Source organism: Nesoenas mayeri (assembly GCF_963082525.1).
Source record: "Nesoenas mayeri genome assembly, chromosome: Z".
Taxonomy (NCBI): Eukaryota; Metazoa; Chordata; class Aves; order Columbiformes; family Columbidae; genus Nesoenas; species Nesoenas mayeri.
Genome location: NC_137542.1, coordinates 26,962,523 through 26,982,575, shown reverse-complemented (window position 1 = coordinate 26,982,575; position 20,053 = coordinate 26,962,523). Strand labels below are relative to the sequence as shown.

Below are 20,053 nucleotides of genomic sequence, written 5' to 3'. Positions count from 1 at the left end.
GACTGAGAAAGTGCAATTTGGTACAGAAATTACTCTGTGTCTAGCTAATTATGATTTGTTTACTTCTTTGCTTTGGCTTACATGAAGCTATATAGATAGAGCATAAAATTTGCTGGAAGAGGGTAATGAAAACTTAGCAGTAGGAGTTTGCATCAGATAGCTCAGAAAATACTGAGGGATGTGTTAGCTGGCAGATTTGGTATAGGAAAAGGGGTACAAACAATAAATTACGTCCAACAAGAATTTGCCGTTATTGCTGATAGGTCTAACATCTCTGATACAGTGACTTGGTGAGCTCTTATGTGGATAAGCTTCTCAGTGTTTTGAAGGCATCATGTGAAATTCAGGCTCCATTGAGACTAACAAAAATTTTGCTGCTGATGTAAACAGAATCAGAATTTCATTCTTTTGTCTTACTGAGGAATGATATTGAAAGGTGATGAGATGTGCTTCACCTTTTGATTTCTAGAAGATGATGAAGCTGTGTACTTGTTTGTGCTTCCATTTACCATGCGCAGTATGTCATTTCTGTATTTTTTCATATATTGTTGCTACCTTTCTGTGGTAGGTCACTGTGGTAGTGATGAGAGGTAAGCACTTCAGATATGGAAGAACAAGCAAGGAGTGAAAGGGTAAGCTATAAGGCTCCTCTTTCTATAAGTCTGGCTTGTGTTTCAGAAGGCCATGTTGGTCTGCTTAACATCAGCGTGCACTGGTCAAGTTTGGGATTTGCTTTATTGCCTTGAAACAAATTTCCATTTTGTACAAGAATCTGATGCCCTGTTTTATGTGGGCATTGCTGAGTTTTGATCTAACTAGTCCTGACATTGAAATTCTTTTAAATTAGGACATTGTATGGAGCCTTCTCCTAGAGGTAGAAAGGTACTTTACCTCGTTGTCTGTTTTATCATCTTAAATTTAGCTTTAAAAAAAAATGCTTGTGGTGTTGGAGTCATAATAGGTTGGTGTATTTCTTGCAGGAGTGACGTCCAGTGGCTTCTGATCAGACTTTGTATTCAGTTTGTGCCTAAAAACATACTAATCCATTCCGTAGGCTAGTGATGACATCTTTTCTGTATGGAAGTGATAATTAATTGCCTTGTTGTCCTGTTAAGATTCATTATGGAAAGTTAACAAATAACATCTGTAAAAATTACTATATTGCTCCTAAATGTCTTTCTCATCTTTTACTGTCTCCTTGGGTAAAAGATAAGAATTAGATGGATATGCTGAGATATTATTTCTGCCTTTCCCATTAAAGAAGGTTTTATTCTTAGCCTCTTGAAATGAGGTCAGAATGAAGATCTGCTGCACGACAAGCCTGCCATTGGAACCAGAATGTTTTCAAATCAATTTTTGTGTGAAGTGGTTGGTATTATCAGGGAAGCTCATAAATAATTTTTTGTTCAAAAAGAGAAGGAGGAGGCTCTTATATAATCAGATAGTCCTGTTGTGGAAAGGAGATGTAATGTTTTCAGTGTTACAGAAAGGGAGATCTTGTATGTAACTCAGCACTGCATGCTTCCTCAGGGCTTTGAGTCTTCTTAAGTCCTGCAGGACAACAGAACACAACTGGAAACATAATTTGGCTGTTTGCAGTATTACTGAGATTAAGCCTCTGCTAGAGGTTTAATACTTACGCTGTCCACAGAAGTAGCCTTGCTAGTGGCCACAGCCCCTTAAAGATCAAAACTTGTCTCTTTTTCCAGTGAGACCTGGTAATGTAATTCAGAATGCAGATCTGACAACTGTTAAAATAGTAATTATCAGAGAAAACACAGGAAACAAATAGAGGAGCGAAAGAGAGGAGTTAATTATTTTCCCTAGGAGAATTATTAGTCTAAATGTTGAATGATAATGCCAACCATCAGCTTGATAGCTATTTAGTTTACCAGACTTTGCATGTTGCTTAGTTGGTGCTCGTTCCTTTCTTTTGAGAAAACTCTGTTCTTCAGTGTTAGTTTCAAAGGATGATGTATTTGCATGCCATTTGTTTCAGTTCAGAAAGTCTTCATATAAACAGGCACTTATCTGTAATAGTGGTTTGTTCTTGCTGCAAAGTATCTATGGATGTAGGCACACAGAGGAATAAGCAAACTTGCTCTTATCCCAAAAGTTATTAAATAAAAAATCAACACTAATCAACACTGTACGTAAGAGCACTGTTCAGAATCAAGATGGAAATTGTTATCTAGATTATTCTTGACTGCTGGACTGCCAGTGAGTGTTGATTAGACTTAATACCAACCTATAAACCAGCCTGTGAACCTAATTTCTCAAAAAGGGACACTGTGAAAAATACAATGACAGGAATAAATTATATGCATTTTTAATTTTAAATAGTCTTTACTCTTGGGCTTTTCTGATGTTTCTAAAAAATTACTCACTTTTTTCCCAATAAACTTTTTCTGAATTTATTTTGCGGGGGCTAGTAATAGATTTTCTTTAAAGTTGGAAATAAATAATGTTTGATCTTACTACTTAAATATGTATTACATTTTCCTTTTGTCCTTGGCAAGTAAAGGTAGAGTTGTCAAGGTGAAGAATAAAAATATACTTGTGGGAATAAGGTGAAAGAATCTAATAGACATTTTATGTAGTGAAATAATAAATGAGAAAATAGTATGTATGTTCTGGATAACTGCTACTTCTTTTCTTTTGGGTTGACCTGAGAATATAATGCGTTAGATAGTAAATTTGTGATGGGATTATCATAATCTTTGAAACATCGCAACAGTAAGGTGTTAGTCGTCTGGTATCAACCATGCTGTGTCATAATCAAGCTAAGGGTGATTAACTAAGGAGTCAAAATCATGATACCTTTTGAGTATACAACATACTGAAGTGCTTACCTAATATCTAGTCTCCTAATTCTTAGTATTTGTCTCCCAATATCTGTTAGAGTAATAAATCTGTTAGACTATTCTACTGCTTTTGTAAGTGTTAACAACTCTGAAAATAATTTGGAATTTGGAAAGTATGTTTATGTGTTCTGTTAGCTCAACAGTGACCTGTTCTGCTTGGGACCTTTAGACCCTGATGTCATATAAGTATTTTAACTGTTTTCGTCTTTTGTTTTGTCCTTACAAGCTGAGATTGCTGATGGACAAGATTTGAGAGAGATGGAGTAATGGAAAGTGTGCATTTGGAGTGGGGAGCTATGGTTCAAGGAAAAGTACACAAATGAGAGCTTTGTACCTTGAGTGGAAGTTTTTGCCACATTTATTTCAAATGCTGTGACATAAGGCAATATTGTACCTTAATGGTATCTCACAGATACTTCCACTTGAAATGCTTTTATTTATTTAAAAATAACAGCTGAATTTACAAGATTAAAGACAAACTAAGTAATAAAAGTTTAGTAATAATTTTTTGAAATCTACTAAAGCCAGATTTAGGGACTTTGAAAGCTGTGGAAGTTAGTGAAGTTAGGATGTAGGAGTAACTCATGCACGAAGTGGAGTGCCCTGGTATACTACAGGGCTTTGCGTTTAGAGCTGTTAACAAAAGTTACGGACTAAAGTCTTACATTTCAGACACTAATCCAGATAGCTCACTTGTCAGAATAAAGCTAATCCATTCCTTGTTAGAAATGCTGCCTTCAGCTTCTGAGAGATACAACAAGAACCATCATGCCTGAGCTCCACAGGGTTCCCTGTGATTGAAAATACAAGACCAGGAGGGTTTGACTGGGGGTTCTGAGAGAGGAGGACTAAACACTACTCCTCCCCTTCTTTCTAGAAGTAAAGGGAGTTTAAGGCAATTCACAGTAAATCCAGCTTCCGAATTTCTCATGTTGTGGGGTAAACAGTCGTAAACGAGATCCAGTTTTTGATCTTTGGCAGCTGAAATAAAAACATCCCAGCTTACTGAAGAGAGTGGAAGTGAACCTGAAAGAGACTTCAGGGTATATTGACAGTATGACAAGTCAAATTATTAATCAAGTCTTTATTATCTATGATATTTGTTGGTCTTTTTATTGTTCCATATCTTGCTGGGATCTGAATGTTTAAATTACTCTTATTTAACTGATAGTTTTATATTTTTCTTTTTAATAAACTGTATGTCCTGTGCCAGTTTTAGAGATGATTTTTTTTTTTTTTTTCCAGTAATGTTGAAGTGAAGAGTAAGGTTTATTAATAAAATTGCTCTTTTGGGGACTAGATGCTGTAGTTAAAATAAAGAATGAAATCACTATTTCATTGGAGGCTTCTAAAGAAAGCAAGCACATGAGTACAGCTTAAAAATCATGCTATTGCAAATATAGGACAAGTGTTTGGGACAATTATTTTTTGTTTGTTTGTTTTCTTTTAGTGTGGCATAAGCAGTGTTGTGATGTAGCAGAATATTAATGCATACTAAATTAAGCGTGTTCTTGATCAAGGATGAACTGAAGCACATACTAGGTGCTAAACAAGGGCAAATGGTCAACACAGCAACTCTTGGAAATATCACTTTAATATACTCTTCTGTAGATCTCAGGATAAGTTTTATAAGAATGTGAATTGATTGCATCCCTAAAAAGGTAACAGAAATGTTTTTAGCACTTACAGAATTTTAGTGATGGTAATTCCTGAAAATCTGCATTCAGTTCCTAATGGTTGCTGTAAGGAATTCTGCTACCTTTGAACTGGCAAGAGTGGTTCTTGTATAAAGCTTTACAGACGTGTTCAACCTTTCTTCCTCCCCCAAAAAATAGAGTGCAAACAAAGATCGTTCCTCATGTCACTATTAATGGTTTATTTAATTTTTTTTTCAGTGTATGTACCACAGTTTATTACAGATATGCACTGCAGATTACCTGTTTTCTTAGTCATATAGATCACTTGCTCCTTATTTCTGGTATTATAGTATTTTGAGCAGTTTTAGAAAACTATTTGCACATAAAAATACATTTATTTGTCCCTTAATCCACTTTAGAAGTGGGATGGAAAACCGACTCCATCATTTTTGCCCATAAACTTGTCCGTGAATGAGCATTAGGTGGCTGCTAAAATTTCTGAACTCTCTTTTAGAAACAGAACTCTGTTTCTGTTTCATCAGAAAATGATGTGAACAGAGCAAGTTCAAGACTGATCCTTCTGAAGACAGACTCAATTCTAGAATGTATAGTTGGTTTTTTTTGGTGCAAGTTCATTCATACAAGACAACTGTAGAAAATACACTGCATTTCAGTATATTCAACATTTCTAATAGCACTGAGCACAGAACTACTTTGTTTTCCCAGTGAAGGAAAGGTGTGTTGGTGGGGCAGTTCTTTGCTTATATCCAAGATACTCAGGGCAGGTATCTTAAGGGAATTAGCTATGACAACCTGTAAAAAATGCACATTTGCAGTTAGCAGTGTATAGGATAGATACTTTCAAGATTTGTGCTTATGTTCTCCTTTTTGAGGTTGTTTTTTTTGTTGTTGTTTGTATTTTAAAAAGAATGTACATCTGAGTCTTTGACAGGTTTTACCTATAAGGCAATGGGCCATCTAAGGAGTTATTAAGGAGTTTCTCTGGACTAGCAATCCAGTTTATTTACCTGTAATTAGGAAAGGAAATAAAACACCTTTGTTACTGCGAAGCTGGGATTTCAGACTTTTAGTTAAAGAGCATCCTCACCTGTGATGTCTGTGCCATTATGCTTTCTGAAGTATTAGTTACAGATACCTGGGATAGAAGATAAGACTGCTTGATTTGCTTACCCCAGATCCCCTGTTGATTCATTATCCACTCATGTGACTGTCCCCAAAGTGCTGGAGTGTTTGTTGTTCTGTATTTTTGTTTGTTTGTTTATGTGTTGTTTGTATGTTTGTTTGTTTTTTACCTTCTACTTTTTTTCCCACTTTCTTGGCATTTTAGGAGCCATTTTGTTAGGGGACTCATTTTCCAGTTATTCAGAAGGATTAATCTTAGCTGGGAACGTCGAATGGGCTCATTAATTCACTCAAATGTGTGAATTCAGTTCCTGGCTTTAATTTGTTCTTAAAGTCTTTGTTATATCCCTGTGATGAGAAGAGTGTTTGGTGGGTAATTGCTACTGGATATTTAACCTATGTCACTTCGTCGAGTTATGGTGATGAAGTCCCATAGCTGGTTTTTGATACTCGCAGAAGATCAGTAAGATCTTGGCACTGCACATGTCTGCTAAGAGTTTTGCTGACAGCAAGAGTTACAGGTAGAAAAGGGGTGTAATAAGGAACACAAAAGCATTGTCTTTGCTTGCATTACTTTGAACATGTTTAGGACAAATATACATGGGACTCTGGCAAGCCAGCAGCTTTACCTTAATTTTTTTTTTTTTCGCCGGACAGGACCGAAAGTCAAATCATAGCTGTGATTCACTGTGGGGTATTTATTTACTTATTACTCTTAGAAATGAAACAAGTTTATTAATGATCTTCAGATTTGTATCTGGCTTAGATTAGCATGTTATGTAAGTGATGTGATTGCAAGGGTTAGCTTGTATGAAGCAAGCTTCACTTGCAGGGCTGCTGCTCCAGCTCACGTGTAATTTTTGGCCTGTAGCTCTATGTCTGTAGCTTAGGAAGGTAAGTATTCACTGATGTCTGTTGAATCTATGAGTGTCTGAATTTGTCTCCAAGCAGGCAACAGTTCATTTCTGAAAACTGCCACCACATTTGTGTTAATTTACGGTTGTCTTTACAGTCCTGACAGAAAGAACAATGATTGAATGGCTGAAAGCTCATTTGCTCTTTCAGCCTATGAGGTGTTTCTTTCTGAGATTGGTGTAGTGCCTGCTGTGCTATTCTCTGTGCTTCTGCCAATGAAAAATACAATAGCAAAGCAGAAAAAAAGTGATGGTTTGGGTTTTTTGTTCGGTTGGGCTTTTTGTTTGGTTGGGTTGGGATTGTGTGTGTGTGTCTTTTACTGGTGCAATTTGGTCAGATGTTAATATTATGACTTGACAATAATGCTCATCTCTCAAAGACCCACTTTTTACAGTGAAGTACCCCATTGGATGTAGATTATATATCGTGCAGCTTTTATTCAGAACGGAGTTATACGTAAAACTGCATGTGGTCATGTTTTTTTCCCTGTCCTTTGCATAATAATAAAAACAAAACCAGACCTGCAATACTGAAGTTATTAGTTTTCTTTAAGGAGAATACTCTGTTTGCACTTAAAACTAATGATCAGTTACAAATGTAGAACTTAACAACAGTCAAAGGACCTCTTACTCCTTTTATTTTCATTGAGCCTTATTTTAATGCTTTCATTTACCTTGAAACGGGCATTTTCAGTTTTTCATCATGCAAAGCATTCTGAATAAATGCACACTCACATTATTCTAATATTCATTGAATGAAATATTTGTGATGACAAATTCAAATAATAAAAGCCTGAGACACAGCTGGGTGGTACATTCTAATGTAATTTACCAATTACTGTGCCCTCTTTGCTACTTTGTCAGAATGGGGTTATTATTTTACCCTCTTACTACTACAAAGAAAATTGCCACCTTTACGAGATGTAAATACAAAGACAACCTCCACACCTCATTTCACATGTGAACACAAAAAAGTTAGCAGAAATCTGTCTTCTCCTTTTCATTCTTGGTCTGAAGCCGCTGTTTAGTGTTGCCTGATGTGGAGTTACAGCCTCTTTTTTATTTCAGGATTGTGGAATGGCGCAGGACACTACAGTCCCCAAACTGAACTTTGAATATTGGTTGGATAAAGCTATTGAATGGGGTCAGGCCACCACACTGGAATCCCAGAAGGATGTGTGCCTTCACTTGCCCCAGCTCCAGGAGTTTCTGCATCAGGTTTATGAAACTTTAAAGCACATGGTAAGTGATTTTAAAAGGAAGAGCGATCTGTTTTGGAGATGCACTCAGAAACAGTCTGCACCATGTTTAGACGAGAACAGAAGCTAACAGTAGCAAAGAGGTTTGTGCTGTTGACCTGATGTATTGGCTGGATCAGAGAGGCAAATTGGGGGAACAGTCACAGGTAATGCAAACAGGAGTGTGCTTCCTGTTTCCCTGATTTATTGTGAAAGGCGCTTTTTCTTCTTGATTGGTTGTTGTCATGTGAGATTTCCTAGCCAGTGCTCTAACCTCTTTAAAAAACTCTTTAAAATAAACAAGAATTTCATTCTGGTTGTCAGGTCATAAATTGGATTATTTAAAGGCCGTAACATGCAAAACTGTAACTGATCCTTTAAATCTTAGAGGGTCTGCTGACACTTTAACCCCAATGTTGTGGCACAGGTAGTGAATTCTAGCAGCATAGTCAGATCATTGGCTCATGCTGCTGGCTGTTCTGTTTAGTAATTTACTTGTTGTCTGCACTCACTAGAGTAAGTTTAGTTGTTTATGTGTTTAATTATGTACATGTTTTTCTGAGCATGGCTTTTTCAGTTTATGTATTCAGCATAATTAGCTGTAGAAATATTGCATTATGGCAGGAGGCTGACATCTTATGGACAACTTATTTTAAAATATTCTTATTTGAAGATGGCAGAGTGTTTTGTTTGTTTACTTTCTGAACTGAATGTAACTTTTAAATAAAATATTTTGGGGGAGCCGTGTATTTTCCTATATTTATATATCTTAAGAGGGATGAAAAAAAAAGTGTATTTTTAATGTTGCTACTTCAAGTAATCTGAGGCTTGGCCTGAAATGGGCCTTGTGAATATGGCCCCAGAAAGTCTAGGGCTAGCCCCAAATGTGAGACAAATGTAAGGAATTTATTGCAGCAGCAGGAGATGGTTATCGTTCCTGCTGCTTACATGGTATCTCAGCACAGCACCACTTTTAAAAGCCTTCATTTATTAGATAGTAAAGCTACAAAAATGGAAAAATAAGACTGATTACACAGGATTGTATATAAACTACATTGTGTCCTACTTTTATAGTGAAGCTGCTTTCTATTTGGTTAAAATTTAAATTGCAGCTTGTTACTGGCTTGTCATGACATAAGTTAATTTAAAGAAAGCAAGTGAAAGTAACAGAAGTATACTTAGGTTTATGCCATAATAAGTATTTATTTCTTGAGAAACTCTGTGAGAAAGTATATTAACACAGTGAAGGTCAACAAAAATATAGTTTATTTGTGCTTTCGTTATAATGAAATCTTGGTTACTAATACTGTTTTCTGATTGCTGGATGTGAGGCAAATGAACAAATTTTCTACCATAATTAAGTGTCAGGTGAGGAAATTACTTAAGCTTTAAGTTATTTGAATGATGATAGAATAGCCAGTTTCAGGAAGGTCTGCTTTTATTACATACTTGTAGGTGTTTTGCTTCCAGAGCATTTCAAAGCAAAAGCATTGGAATTGTAATGCGCAACAATATGTATTATTAACAGTTCTCGTAACCTACTTCTGATGTGCAGTATATTTATTATCTTTTTGTTTGTTTTTATGTTTTAACAGGATTCAATTACAGCAATCCAGCAATTCCCTCTAATTGGCCAACTTCTAGGAAGGCTTTGTTGGAATCCTTTTGTTATAGGATATGGTAGGAACATGTAATGATATTTCTGTAGCAGTTCCATAAACTTTATTCTATGGGAATTGGGAAGATACAACTTAGTCTGTACTTCAGTTTTTTCAATAAAAACATAGAATTTTTTTTTACTTAAGTAAGATGAAAAGGTAAGCCAAGTTACCATAAGTATGTGACATTGAGAAATCTTAAATTTACTTTTGGAGCTAATTAATTTCATGGCTTAGTTATAGAATCTCGACTTGGGAGCAGCAGATTTTAAACCCAGTGAGTGTTCATGTGTTTAATGATTTCCATTTTTATTATTTTCTTTCTATATTTTTTTTTTCTAGTTACTCAAAATGTAAATAATCTAGCGTTTCAGATTACTTTAAACAGAAGTTTCTTCTAGTTATACATCAGAATATCCTATTATATACGCTCATATAGAAGAATTCATTTTTCTGATACTTTTTTTTTGTTTGTTAGTGTAAAGTGCTACAAAGTTATGGTTGTGTTTGTTTTTATTGAGTTTATTCTGAATGTGCATTTTCGCTGTCTTGCAAACTAGTGAAAATGCAGATAGAATCAAAAGCAAAACATTGAAGTGATGACATGGGAAAAAAACATGAAAAACCAGAAGCCTCTTACTGGTAGTGTATATGTGTGTAGGCGAGAATAAAGAAAATAAATTGGGGACAGGAAAACAGCTGGGAGGTAGATGAGACTACCTGTGCTACCTCATGAGCAGTTCCAGTACATTTTTCTGGAACTGATATGTTGATACGTTGATAAATAACTCGGGATCTGCTTTTAAGCAGAAAACTAATTCTGAGTTTCTATGTGAGCCCCTTAAAATAATATTTTTCCAGTCTTCTGATAATACTACAACTCAAAAAAAGCGCCATATTTTGTCTCTTCTGTTTTATGCTTTCTTTTGGGAAAATACAGGAAAGCACTCTTTTTGTGTTGAGCTGGAAGGGCTTATTAAGTCAACAAGCACAGCATTAGGCTGAAGTGATCACATCTTCTAGTTTGGCTTCATCTTCTAGTCAGCTCCAAGCACGGCAGAATGAACTTGCCTGCAGAACATGTAGTAGATGTGTATTATATCAGCAGTCCCCCTCTGAAAGGAAAATTTGGGAAGGACTCATAGATTTAAACATAGATCAGTTTTGCGGTGCAGCAAATGTGTGCTTTTTTGTGGCACCTTTTGAGAAAGGCCTTTTCATTCTTTATAGACTTATTTTTACAATGCACATGTTCCCAGTTTTTGAGATAGTTGATAATAACTGTTGATGTTTACAGTTACACAAGTGCTTTTCTTCTAAGTTTTTGTTTGGAATATACAAGTCCTTAGACTGTCAGTCTTTCTGAGCTGACAATATATTGTGGTATAGAAAGTAACTTCATCTATATTTTTCATCAAAGTTGAAAGCCATCTGTTTCTGCTTTTGACTCCTTTTCATAGCGATCCCAGCAATACATTCTTGGTTTCCCCTACATTTTTCCCCTTAGCATTTTCTAAAGTAAGAAAAGAAGTATTTCTGCAAGTTGTTCATTACCTCTGAAGACTGCAAGAGAGTAAAGTTTTACTACAGGGTGGTTTGGTTTTTGTATCAAAATATCAGCAAGCCAATTCAGAGACCTTCACTTGCTCAGAATGGTATCCTTCACTTCAAAGCTTAAAGATGAGTCAAGGAGATTTTCTGACATCAGTAGACCTGAAGTTATCTACTTATACATTCCCACCACTTCCTTTTTTGTCAGCCACCTGAGTGCTCTTTGGACTGTTGGCATTTTAGATTCAGCAGATTTTCATTTTGTTTGGCACTAGTTCTGAAGATATTCTTTAAGATAGTGTTGGCTATAGCAGATGCTGACTCTCAAGTGGGTTTCATGTAATTTCTCATTTGGATAAATAGCTCATTCAGGCATGTGTCTGAGACCAGGCCACCCTCACAGTAGAAGGAGCTGATTCTGTTCAGTTCAGTCTTTCATACTAATAAGTGGAGGAGGAAAAACACTATACTTCTGCATCATGTCCAAACCACAATACCTATCACCTTCGATGAATGTCTGTTGGTGCTGGAAGCTGACATGGCTGACCACTCAGTGCAGGAAGTGTGGTCTCCTAGGGAAAATAATCTCATCATAAACACTCCTGGGCGGGAGGTGACCAAGTTAGTCTTATTTAGAATGCTAATGGGAAGGAAGCACGACCAAAGAAAATCTCATGGCTGTACTTGTGGTCCTAAACCACAAGGGGTACATGAGGAATTCAGCCTTGGTAAGGAATTCCAATGTTTTTTTTGTGGGTCGGGGGATTATCTTCTCGGTAGGACCCTCCTGGTTTGAGTTTTGAGTGCAAATGTCTTGAATCCTAAACTAATACTATAAATGCTGGGGAATTTCTTGGTGGCTCTGTATGTCAGTGTATGTGTGTGAGCATGCATGCTTACATATTTCCACAGAAAGTTCAGTTTAGCTAATCAACATTTTCTGATATACCTCAATAAAATTTTACAACAAGCTGTAAAAAGAATATTTCTGGACGTAAGATTAAGGTTTTCTTATTGGTTCCTTGCATCTGGCCCCATTCATGACAGGCTATTTATAAACTAACTGTATCGTGATAATTGAGACCACACTGTATTGTAAGAAAAACATTGGATTTTTTTTTTTTTTATGTGAGACTGACAGAGAAGAAGTGCAATCTGATTCATCATAAAGGTTTGGGCTTTTATTTGTTTGTTTTTCTTTTTTTCTTTTTTTAAATGAAACAGCTTCCACGCTGTCTTAAATTTCCTACAGAAAATTTTCATTCCTTTAGCTGGAGTTACAACATTAACCTACTTAAGAAGTCCACTGCATAACTGGTTGCCTTTTTTTGGATATAATTTCCAATTTCAGGTTACTAATTTTGTTCCTCTGGAGGTATTTCGTATTTATTTGGGTAGTGAGCATTCCTTCATGCCATAATAAGATCAGTGGCTTCGTCCGTATCCTGGTAGTGGTTTTCAGTGGATACCATGATGTTATGTTTTCCATGGGGATCACAGTTACTAGAGAAATGGAAGGAAAAAACCCATCAGTAAGATTTCTGTGGCTCTCTGTGTTTGATCTTTTGATGTGGTTATCTTTTGCAGCTGCCATAATTACTTTAAGATCTGTCTCCCCTTATTCTTAATCTTCCGATCTTTCATCCCCAGTTCCAAAACAGTTGTGAAAAGAAAGCAGTGAACCTGAGAGTGGCCCTCAGTGGCCCTTACTTCAGCAGGAGGACTGTATAGTCCCTTTTCCTTCTTTTCACAGATCTACGGGAGGCTTCTTCTGTTTTGGTTGTAATTTCGACTGGGAGAGTTGTGAAGTTGTACAAATCTCTTGGGTTTTTTTTTTTTTTGGAACTGTTGGCCTAACTATAGCACCAATGCAAACTGGTTTCACTTAGGTTGAGATTTGAATGTAAATGCACTATGCTGGCCAAGTGTGCCAGTATATCATTTATTCAACCTTTGTTTTCATCATTCTAGCTTTCATCACACTGACTTACATTTCTGACCAGCAACAGTATATGCAATTTGTTTTTTACTAAACAGTGAGTCATCATGTATAGCAAGACTTCTACTCACCCAGAAATCTAATGAAACAGTTACATACATTTTTTCGGCTCTTTCCTTTGTTTCTTTAGGTCAAAAGAAAACACAACTTAAATAAAATGACTTAATGGCATACAGTGGATGTACTGTATAAATAGGATGAGTCAAAAGAAGGAACACTTGAATTATGTATTCTTCGTTCAGGATAGGCAATTTGGATGTGATTTTCCATCCCCCCACCCCCATCTCTTTCTATGTAGTCAGGCTTTTTAAAAATACAATTAATATAATTGAAAAATATCTCAAAAGCCAGACTTTATAAAGAGATAATATGTTCATACTAGTAATAAATAGTGTTGAAAATCTCAATCTTCCAAGAAGAAAATGGTTCTCAATTAGTCATTTAAAGACATAAAACAGTATTTGTTTATTTTTCCTCCCATGTAATTTCATGTCAGAGTTTAGGTGAAATAGTTTTTGGAGGAGATAGAGTTGCCTCAGTGCTGATGTCTGAATCCTAGCTGAATATAGTTACAATCAAAGTATAAGGATGCTTTGAATTACTGCTGAGCAGTATGCAAGTTGTCTCCTTGAACTTCAGTCAAGGAGACAACAACCTAGGAAACTATTAACCTTGTAAAAATCCATATTAAAAAGTCTCCAAACACACAATAGGAAAATATCCCAAACTGTAGTTAGTTGAATGTGTATGTTTGAGAAACTGTTTCTGTGCAGAAGTGTTAGCCAGTGGGAGGCCAGCAATGGCCTACAGGCTTGTTGGACATTTATTGATGAATACTGGCTTAAATCAGTATTAACTTTTCTGATTACCTGGTGAAAATAAAGGCATTACTTAATAGAGCTTTTATTTTTAATTTAGGCTTTGCCAACAAAACACTTCTAAATAATACTGTTTATTACATCCTGGATAACAAATACACAGAAAACAAAAGAAATCGCGTGTTGAGCTCAGTAATCAAACTGTATCCTAATATAATTTCTAAACCTCACATTGTATTACGTGTTTGTATTGCTTTAACCAACAATAAATTGCTTGCTGAGTGAATATTATATCAAAACTGCAGTACTACATCCAATTTTCATAACTTTTATTACAATCATGGAGTTTTATTCTGTAGAGGCTCTTAGTATCTGCCAAAGGACTTTTTTTTTTTTAAAAAGCCTATTGAAAATAGTTGTGGGAAATAATAATGAGTTAAATGGCTCTTGAACTGCTTACTCTGAATAATCAGCTCCTGTATGATAATATCTGTGCAGCTGAGCAGTGATAGTGTTGCTCAGTATAGTAGGATTTTAAAGGTGGCAGCTCATTTCCAACAGTGGGTTAGAACTAAGTAAGACCTGATCTGATCCTGAACAGAAAATCGGAACATGATTTTTTTCGATCAGCATTTAGCTATTCTGCTCTCTGCAGAAATGTAATTTTCCTGAAGCATGGAGAAAACTTGATGTTGTGCAATTTTTTTAACGAACAGTTTCATACTTCAAAAACTTAACTTTTTCAGAAGTGAGCATTTTTCAGTTTTGCAAGCATTCGACACAATTTAATAACTATTTTACTACTGTTGATTACTCTTTATTAATAATGATATTATTTAGATACTGAATTGAAAGTTCCTTGATGATAGCTGCAAGTACTATGTACATGTATCACTAGGTCATGTGTGTTTCTTAAGACCATGTAAGTATTGTATAGATTTTGAGCTCTTTGATAAATTGCAATTTGATAAATTAAATTGGTATTAAAGGAAATGATCACACAAGAACTACATATGAATAACATTAGATGTGTGGTGTGAATCTGGTAGAATAGAAGCATTATGAGTTGAGACTGATATTTAGGGCTTTGGTTTCGTGGATGGATAGGGATTGTTGTGTGTAATTCTGTCTGTGTTTTCTTTTTTTTTTTTTTCCTCTAACTGTATCCTGTTTGCTTTTTTCCCTACAGATGAAAGCCAGAAGACTCTGATGTGGTGCTTATGTTGTCTATACAGCAGTGAACCACAGAACTCTGTGGAATTGAAGGCCAACAGCTGGATACGGGTAAGGGAATTAATCCTTCCCAGGACTGCTTTGAATTAAACAGATTATTTAAAAGTGCTACATCTATGGCATAGAGACACTGTCATTTAAGAAACTGCTCCAAACACAAGTTGCATACGTATTGTGTTGACGTGTATATCACTCTAATTATAACACAGTCAGTGCTACTCTGTCATTTTCAATATCAAAAAGACGTGGCATTTTAAAGTGGGTAGTTTTGAAGGCTTTTAACCTAGTAGATTCACCAGCTCTAGTAACTGTTAATAGTGAGCAATGACCACAAATCAGAAGGGAAACAAGTGATATTAAAAAAAAAAGAACCATTCAATGAGGATAAAATAAATAACCTGGAGAGATGCCATAGTTTGTTTTGCAAACAGCTTAAATTTGCTCATTAATTTTATTCTTTTTTGTTTTTTTTAATCTCTTGCCTATGAAGATTTTAATTGTATCCAAACTTTCTTCAAAGGGAGAGGGGAGGGGTAGTGCTGGTGTGTGGATTTATATTTAGAGACGTAAGGAATAATGAATCCTTAACTTTAATCCCAAATTTAAGGTTTTACATGGCACATGTGTTCGTATTTTATATATTTCCACACTGAACTAGCAAAGCACATCAGTATGTAAATAACTTGCAGCACATTGACGCTTAGTGGTTTACATTGCTGGATAGCAATTTCAGGGTGCAGTGTTGTTGATTTTACATCCTTGCATTCTCTATGGGTCTGTATCGAAATATGGTTAAAAATATTAATAGAATTGTTAATGTGAGTTTTTTAAATTTCTTATAGTCCTCCTAACTGGTGAGCGTGTAGCAGCCTGATCATTATTTATGTACACGTTGCTAAAACTGAAGGTACTTCTAGGCTTCTCAATGTAGTTAATTTCTTACTTATTGGTTGACTTTCACAGTATCACAGTATGTTTGTGCATGTCTGTTTATGCAGGTATGCGTGTAATACTAGGATGTACAAATTATTATGAATAGGTAATGATATTGCAGATGTTTATGTTGTTAAATAACTGTATTTAACATATTTGTGTGGTATTGTTGATTTAGATGCAGTAATTCTCAGCAGTAAGTTCTCACACACTTTCAGATGACCTTGGGTGCCTGTATGTACCTATTTGGTGGATGGTACCACACACCATGAAATTTTCAGCAACTTAATACTAAGTAAAATCAGCCTTTTTTTCTTCCTGCCTTTAATTTTTTCCAAGAGGCTTTTCCTGAGGTTTGTATACTTGAAATTCACAGTGTGGCAATTCTTGAATGCCAAAGTAGAATGATGCAAAAAAAATTTCCACCTTTTCTGATGTAGTCTTGCTGGTTGAAACCTCTGCAGTAGTTTGAACTTACCTCAGCCTTTTTGTAATATTATGGGAGCTCTTTACAGCAGCAATACACAGTCGCACACTACGGAGAAGATGGCCAAAAGTCTAAAATATATGGTTGAAACAGATTCTTGGGGTGGAGAAGAAGGTAGTTTTGTGATTACATGATGTAAAGAGAATTGAAATCCAGAAAGTATTTCCAAGTAATGCTCTGAAATTTGAATACTACTTAAAAAGTTTTTAATATCATGGAAAACTTGCCTGTACTTTGCATGAAGTATTACTTTATCTAAAGTATTTAAGCTCTCCCTAGAGGGTGTGGATGGAAAGCCATCCATGACCACACAGAACAGGACTCTGTATCGGGTCCATACACACTGACACAGGAGCCATGGAAAAGGTTTTATGTACAGGAGCTGCTGGTCAGCTTCTGGGGAAGTGACCTTCATGGCAGCCTTGTGCTTTGGCCCTGCAGCTGAGAGTTAATTCCATCTCCTCCATTTAATTCTTCAGCATATGCTGAGGAGGAAGGCTCAGTTTTTAAAAAGGTGAAGTAGTTCACTGCGTAAGCCAGCATACATGAGATAAATTGGGACCTCTGTTTCTACATTTAGTTGATGATAGAACAAAGAAAATATAAAAAAGCAAAGCAAACCAATCAAACAACCAAACAAAAAACCTCACCCAAACAACAAAAAAATGACGAGGAGTGTGTAATGGAGATAAACAGTTAATAGTAAGTAGGTAAAGTTGCCTAATTTTAACAAGAACAATTTTTTTAAAGATTGCTTCCTTGTTTTGTGGGTTTTAAATGTGGCATTCATGAAAGATTTCCTCCCAAAATGCAAAGTTATATCTGATTGGAAAATTATATTATTTAGTCAGGTTAGTGGTGAATATTCTTCCTTCCTTTTTTTTATAGCTATGTACATTGACTATTAATTTACATGCTGCTTTTTGTCATGGCAAGCAAATTCCTGAAGAGTAGTTTGTGGCGTCTCGGTGCTTCTTTGACAAAGGTTGTTGAGAGGAAGACTGATCTCAAGTCTTTTGTTTCAGCTACTAAATTGCATTTTCAAAGCAGCAAAAAATGTATTTGAGGCTTGCTTACTCCTGAACTTTCCTGCTATTGTAATAGAAAAGCTGTGTTATTTTTAATGACAACAAGGGTAGCTACTCTTTTTAACCACATTATTAGTAAGTTTCAGAAACCAAGATCTTGCAGATCTGCAAGTCCTCTGAAATAATCAAATGAGCAAAGAAATGCCTTAGAATTTAATTTAAAAGTGCAGTGTCAACTACAGTGTTTTTAGGATCAGATGCTGTTTAAAATGGTAGATTTTTTTTTTTTTAAATGGTTTTTAATTTTAGTGCTGGGATCTAGGTTCCACAGGTTTTCTGTACAGTTAGGTGCAGTGTAGGAGGCCAAGATACATGCTGCCACACATTTCTCAGTGGTGAAGTCAATCATGACCTGGTGAAACCAGTCTCTGAGAAAGTAGATGATTTAGTTTCTCCAGCTGGCTTTCTCTGAGCAGAGAGTTTTGGCAACTTGGAGCAACTAGAGAGCTTTTCTGAAGTAGATTTCGGTGTTATTGACTTGGTCACATCTCTTCCTCTACTCTCAGTTTATAAACTGTGTTTATGAATTGTTTATGGTTTTGGAATTTGTTTCAAATACTGCTTCTGTTGTATTGTTTTGGAAGGCCATACATACTTTTGAGAGTGTTATAGCACGTCACTTTTCAAATTGGAACAGTTAATAGCCCTCTTTATTTTTTTGAATTATCGTTATTTTTTTTTTAATATAAGATAGGGGTTTTTTTAATACTTTACTTTCCCTCAAATGAGTACAAAGGATCAAGGGAGTGTATACATACAGCTTAAACAAGGGTGGAAGGCCCATCAGCCTTGGTACATGTTTGTAGAGGTGGTTTTTGGGCTTGGCCAAATTTTTATTTCTGGAACTGTGTAGTATTTTTAAGTATCTGTATCCTGTGCAAAGCCACATCATATTAATGACCACAAAAGTAATAGGTGTTCTTTGTAAGAGTAATCTTTAATGGCACTGGAATTGTAAAATTATTGTATTTTTGTTATATTTTCCAAAAATATCTAATGAATCTCATATGAAATCTTATGAAAGGTAAAACATACATGTTTTCTCCTACCAGTGTTGTTCTAGGTAATTTTCGAACTGAGGATGGTATGACGTTAAATCCATGTAAAGATTTCAATTCAGAAAGTTTTTATTCCATCAGTGAGTCTCTGGTTCTTCAATAGAACTGTGTAAAAATAATGTTCCTATGAAAATACTAAAACTGATTTTAAGGAAAGCCTCTACAACTCTGAGTCATCTATTAATCATTTGTGAATGTTACTGAGATATTTCTGCTGTAAGGTCAAGATTTTGAATTATGGTCTGCAGACCTTGCCTCCCCTTCTTTGAGTTTAGCTTCTCAATTTTCTGCTGGGCTAAGCAATGTTGATGGAAAGGTGGTGGACACCACTTATTTCCAAATGTATGCAGTGGAAAGCAGAGACCATATTATTATTATTTCCTTTCGACACTGTCAGCACTCAGTGAACAAAGTTCACCACTTGAGAGTACCTCTCTGAGAATACAAACGTAGTCTTTTCAGGTAAAGGATTTACATTTCGCCAAATTTAGTGTTTGCATTAAAACTGCTGCATTTGCTTGCTGAAGTTTCTCTGCTTTTTAGGGAAATAGGAGGTATACCAAAACTTTAATGTCCTCTTGTTACTTTTTGAATAGCAGATGTGTTTGAAAACCATTAGTTTAATGTGGTATGTATTTAGTAGAACCCCTGTTTGTATAACAATGCTCCAGTGTTTCTGGTAAAAAAGATTCATGTTTTTAGACTTATTTTTTGCTTTCTTTTTTTCTTTTTAAAGAATTGAGTTATAAGTCTGAAAACAGTGACAAACCCTTTTGTCTTGGATCTTGCCCTTTAGTATTGTTACACTTGTATCCTATGGAGGACACATAAAAACATTTAATGGAAGTCTTATTTTCCAGTAGAATCCTTCACTTTGGCAGACTTCTGATGTGCCTTGAAGCTGTATTTGTTTAGACTGAATTTGATGGAATTCTGTCTCTTGTATTAGATTGCATTCAAGTGTTTTGGAATGGGTGGCTATTTCTCAAATAGGCCAGATCAAGAAATATACTGCCAATACAGCACAGGATGTTTGAGATTTTTAGTGATGTTCTCTGGATGACCCTTTTTTTTTTTTTTTTTTTAATGATTGTCTTGACTTTTTAATTAAACTATAATTTTAAATGAGTTGGTTCAGTTAATGAAGCACTGACCTTTGACCCCTACTTCTGAATCTGTCCCAGAATTTTCAGCAAAATGGGTTTTTAAGACTCCTGCATTCTCTAGCAATATATCTAAGACTGTTACGAATTAACATTGAAAGGATGGTCTCTCAGTGAAAGTTCAAAATGGAAATGTTTATGATTTACTTCCTGGGACAGAGACACCTGTGTTGAAATGCTGAGTTACTTCTCACTGTAAACTTGCACTTGTGTGTGGTTTTCCTTTCATCCTTAAGATGTTGTGTGCTGCTTTGCTTGTATCTTGTATC

At 35.6% G+C, this 20,053-nt stretch overlaps 1 protein-coding gene across 1 annotated transcript in view; it reads left to right on the top strand.

The window, feature by feature from the left end:
* Window positions 1-7,632: 7,632 nt before the first annotated feature.
* Window positions 7,633-20,053, top strand: part of FANCC (FA complementation group C) — a gene marked incomplete at its 3' end in the record, with an annotated part of 63,808 nt that continues 51,387 nt past the window's right edge. The window contains exons 1-3 of the mRNA XM_080363079.1: window positions 7,633-7,800; window positions 9,392-9,476; window positions 15,012-15,106. Coding sequence (XP_080219205.1) covers window positions 7,636-7,800; window positions 9,392-9,476; window positions 15,012-15,106 — 345 coding nt within the window. The 5' untranslated portion in view covers window positions 7,633-7,635. The remainder of the gene's footprint in view (window positions 7,801-9,391; window positions 9,477-15,011; window positions 15,107-20,053) is intronic.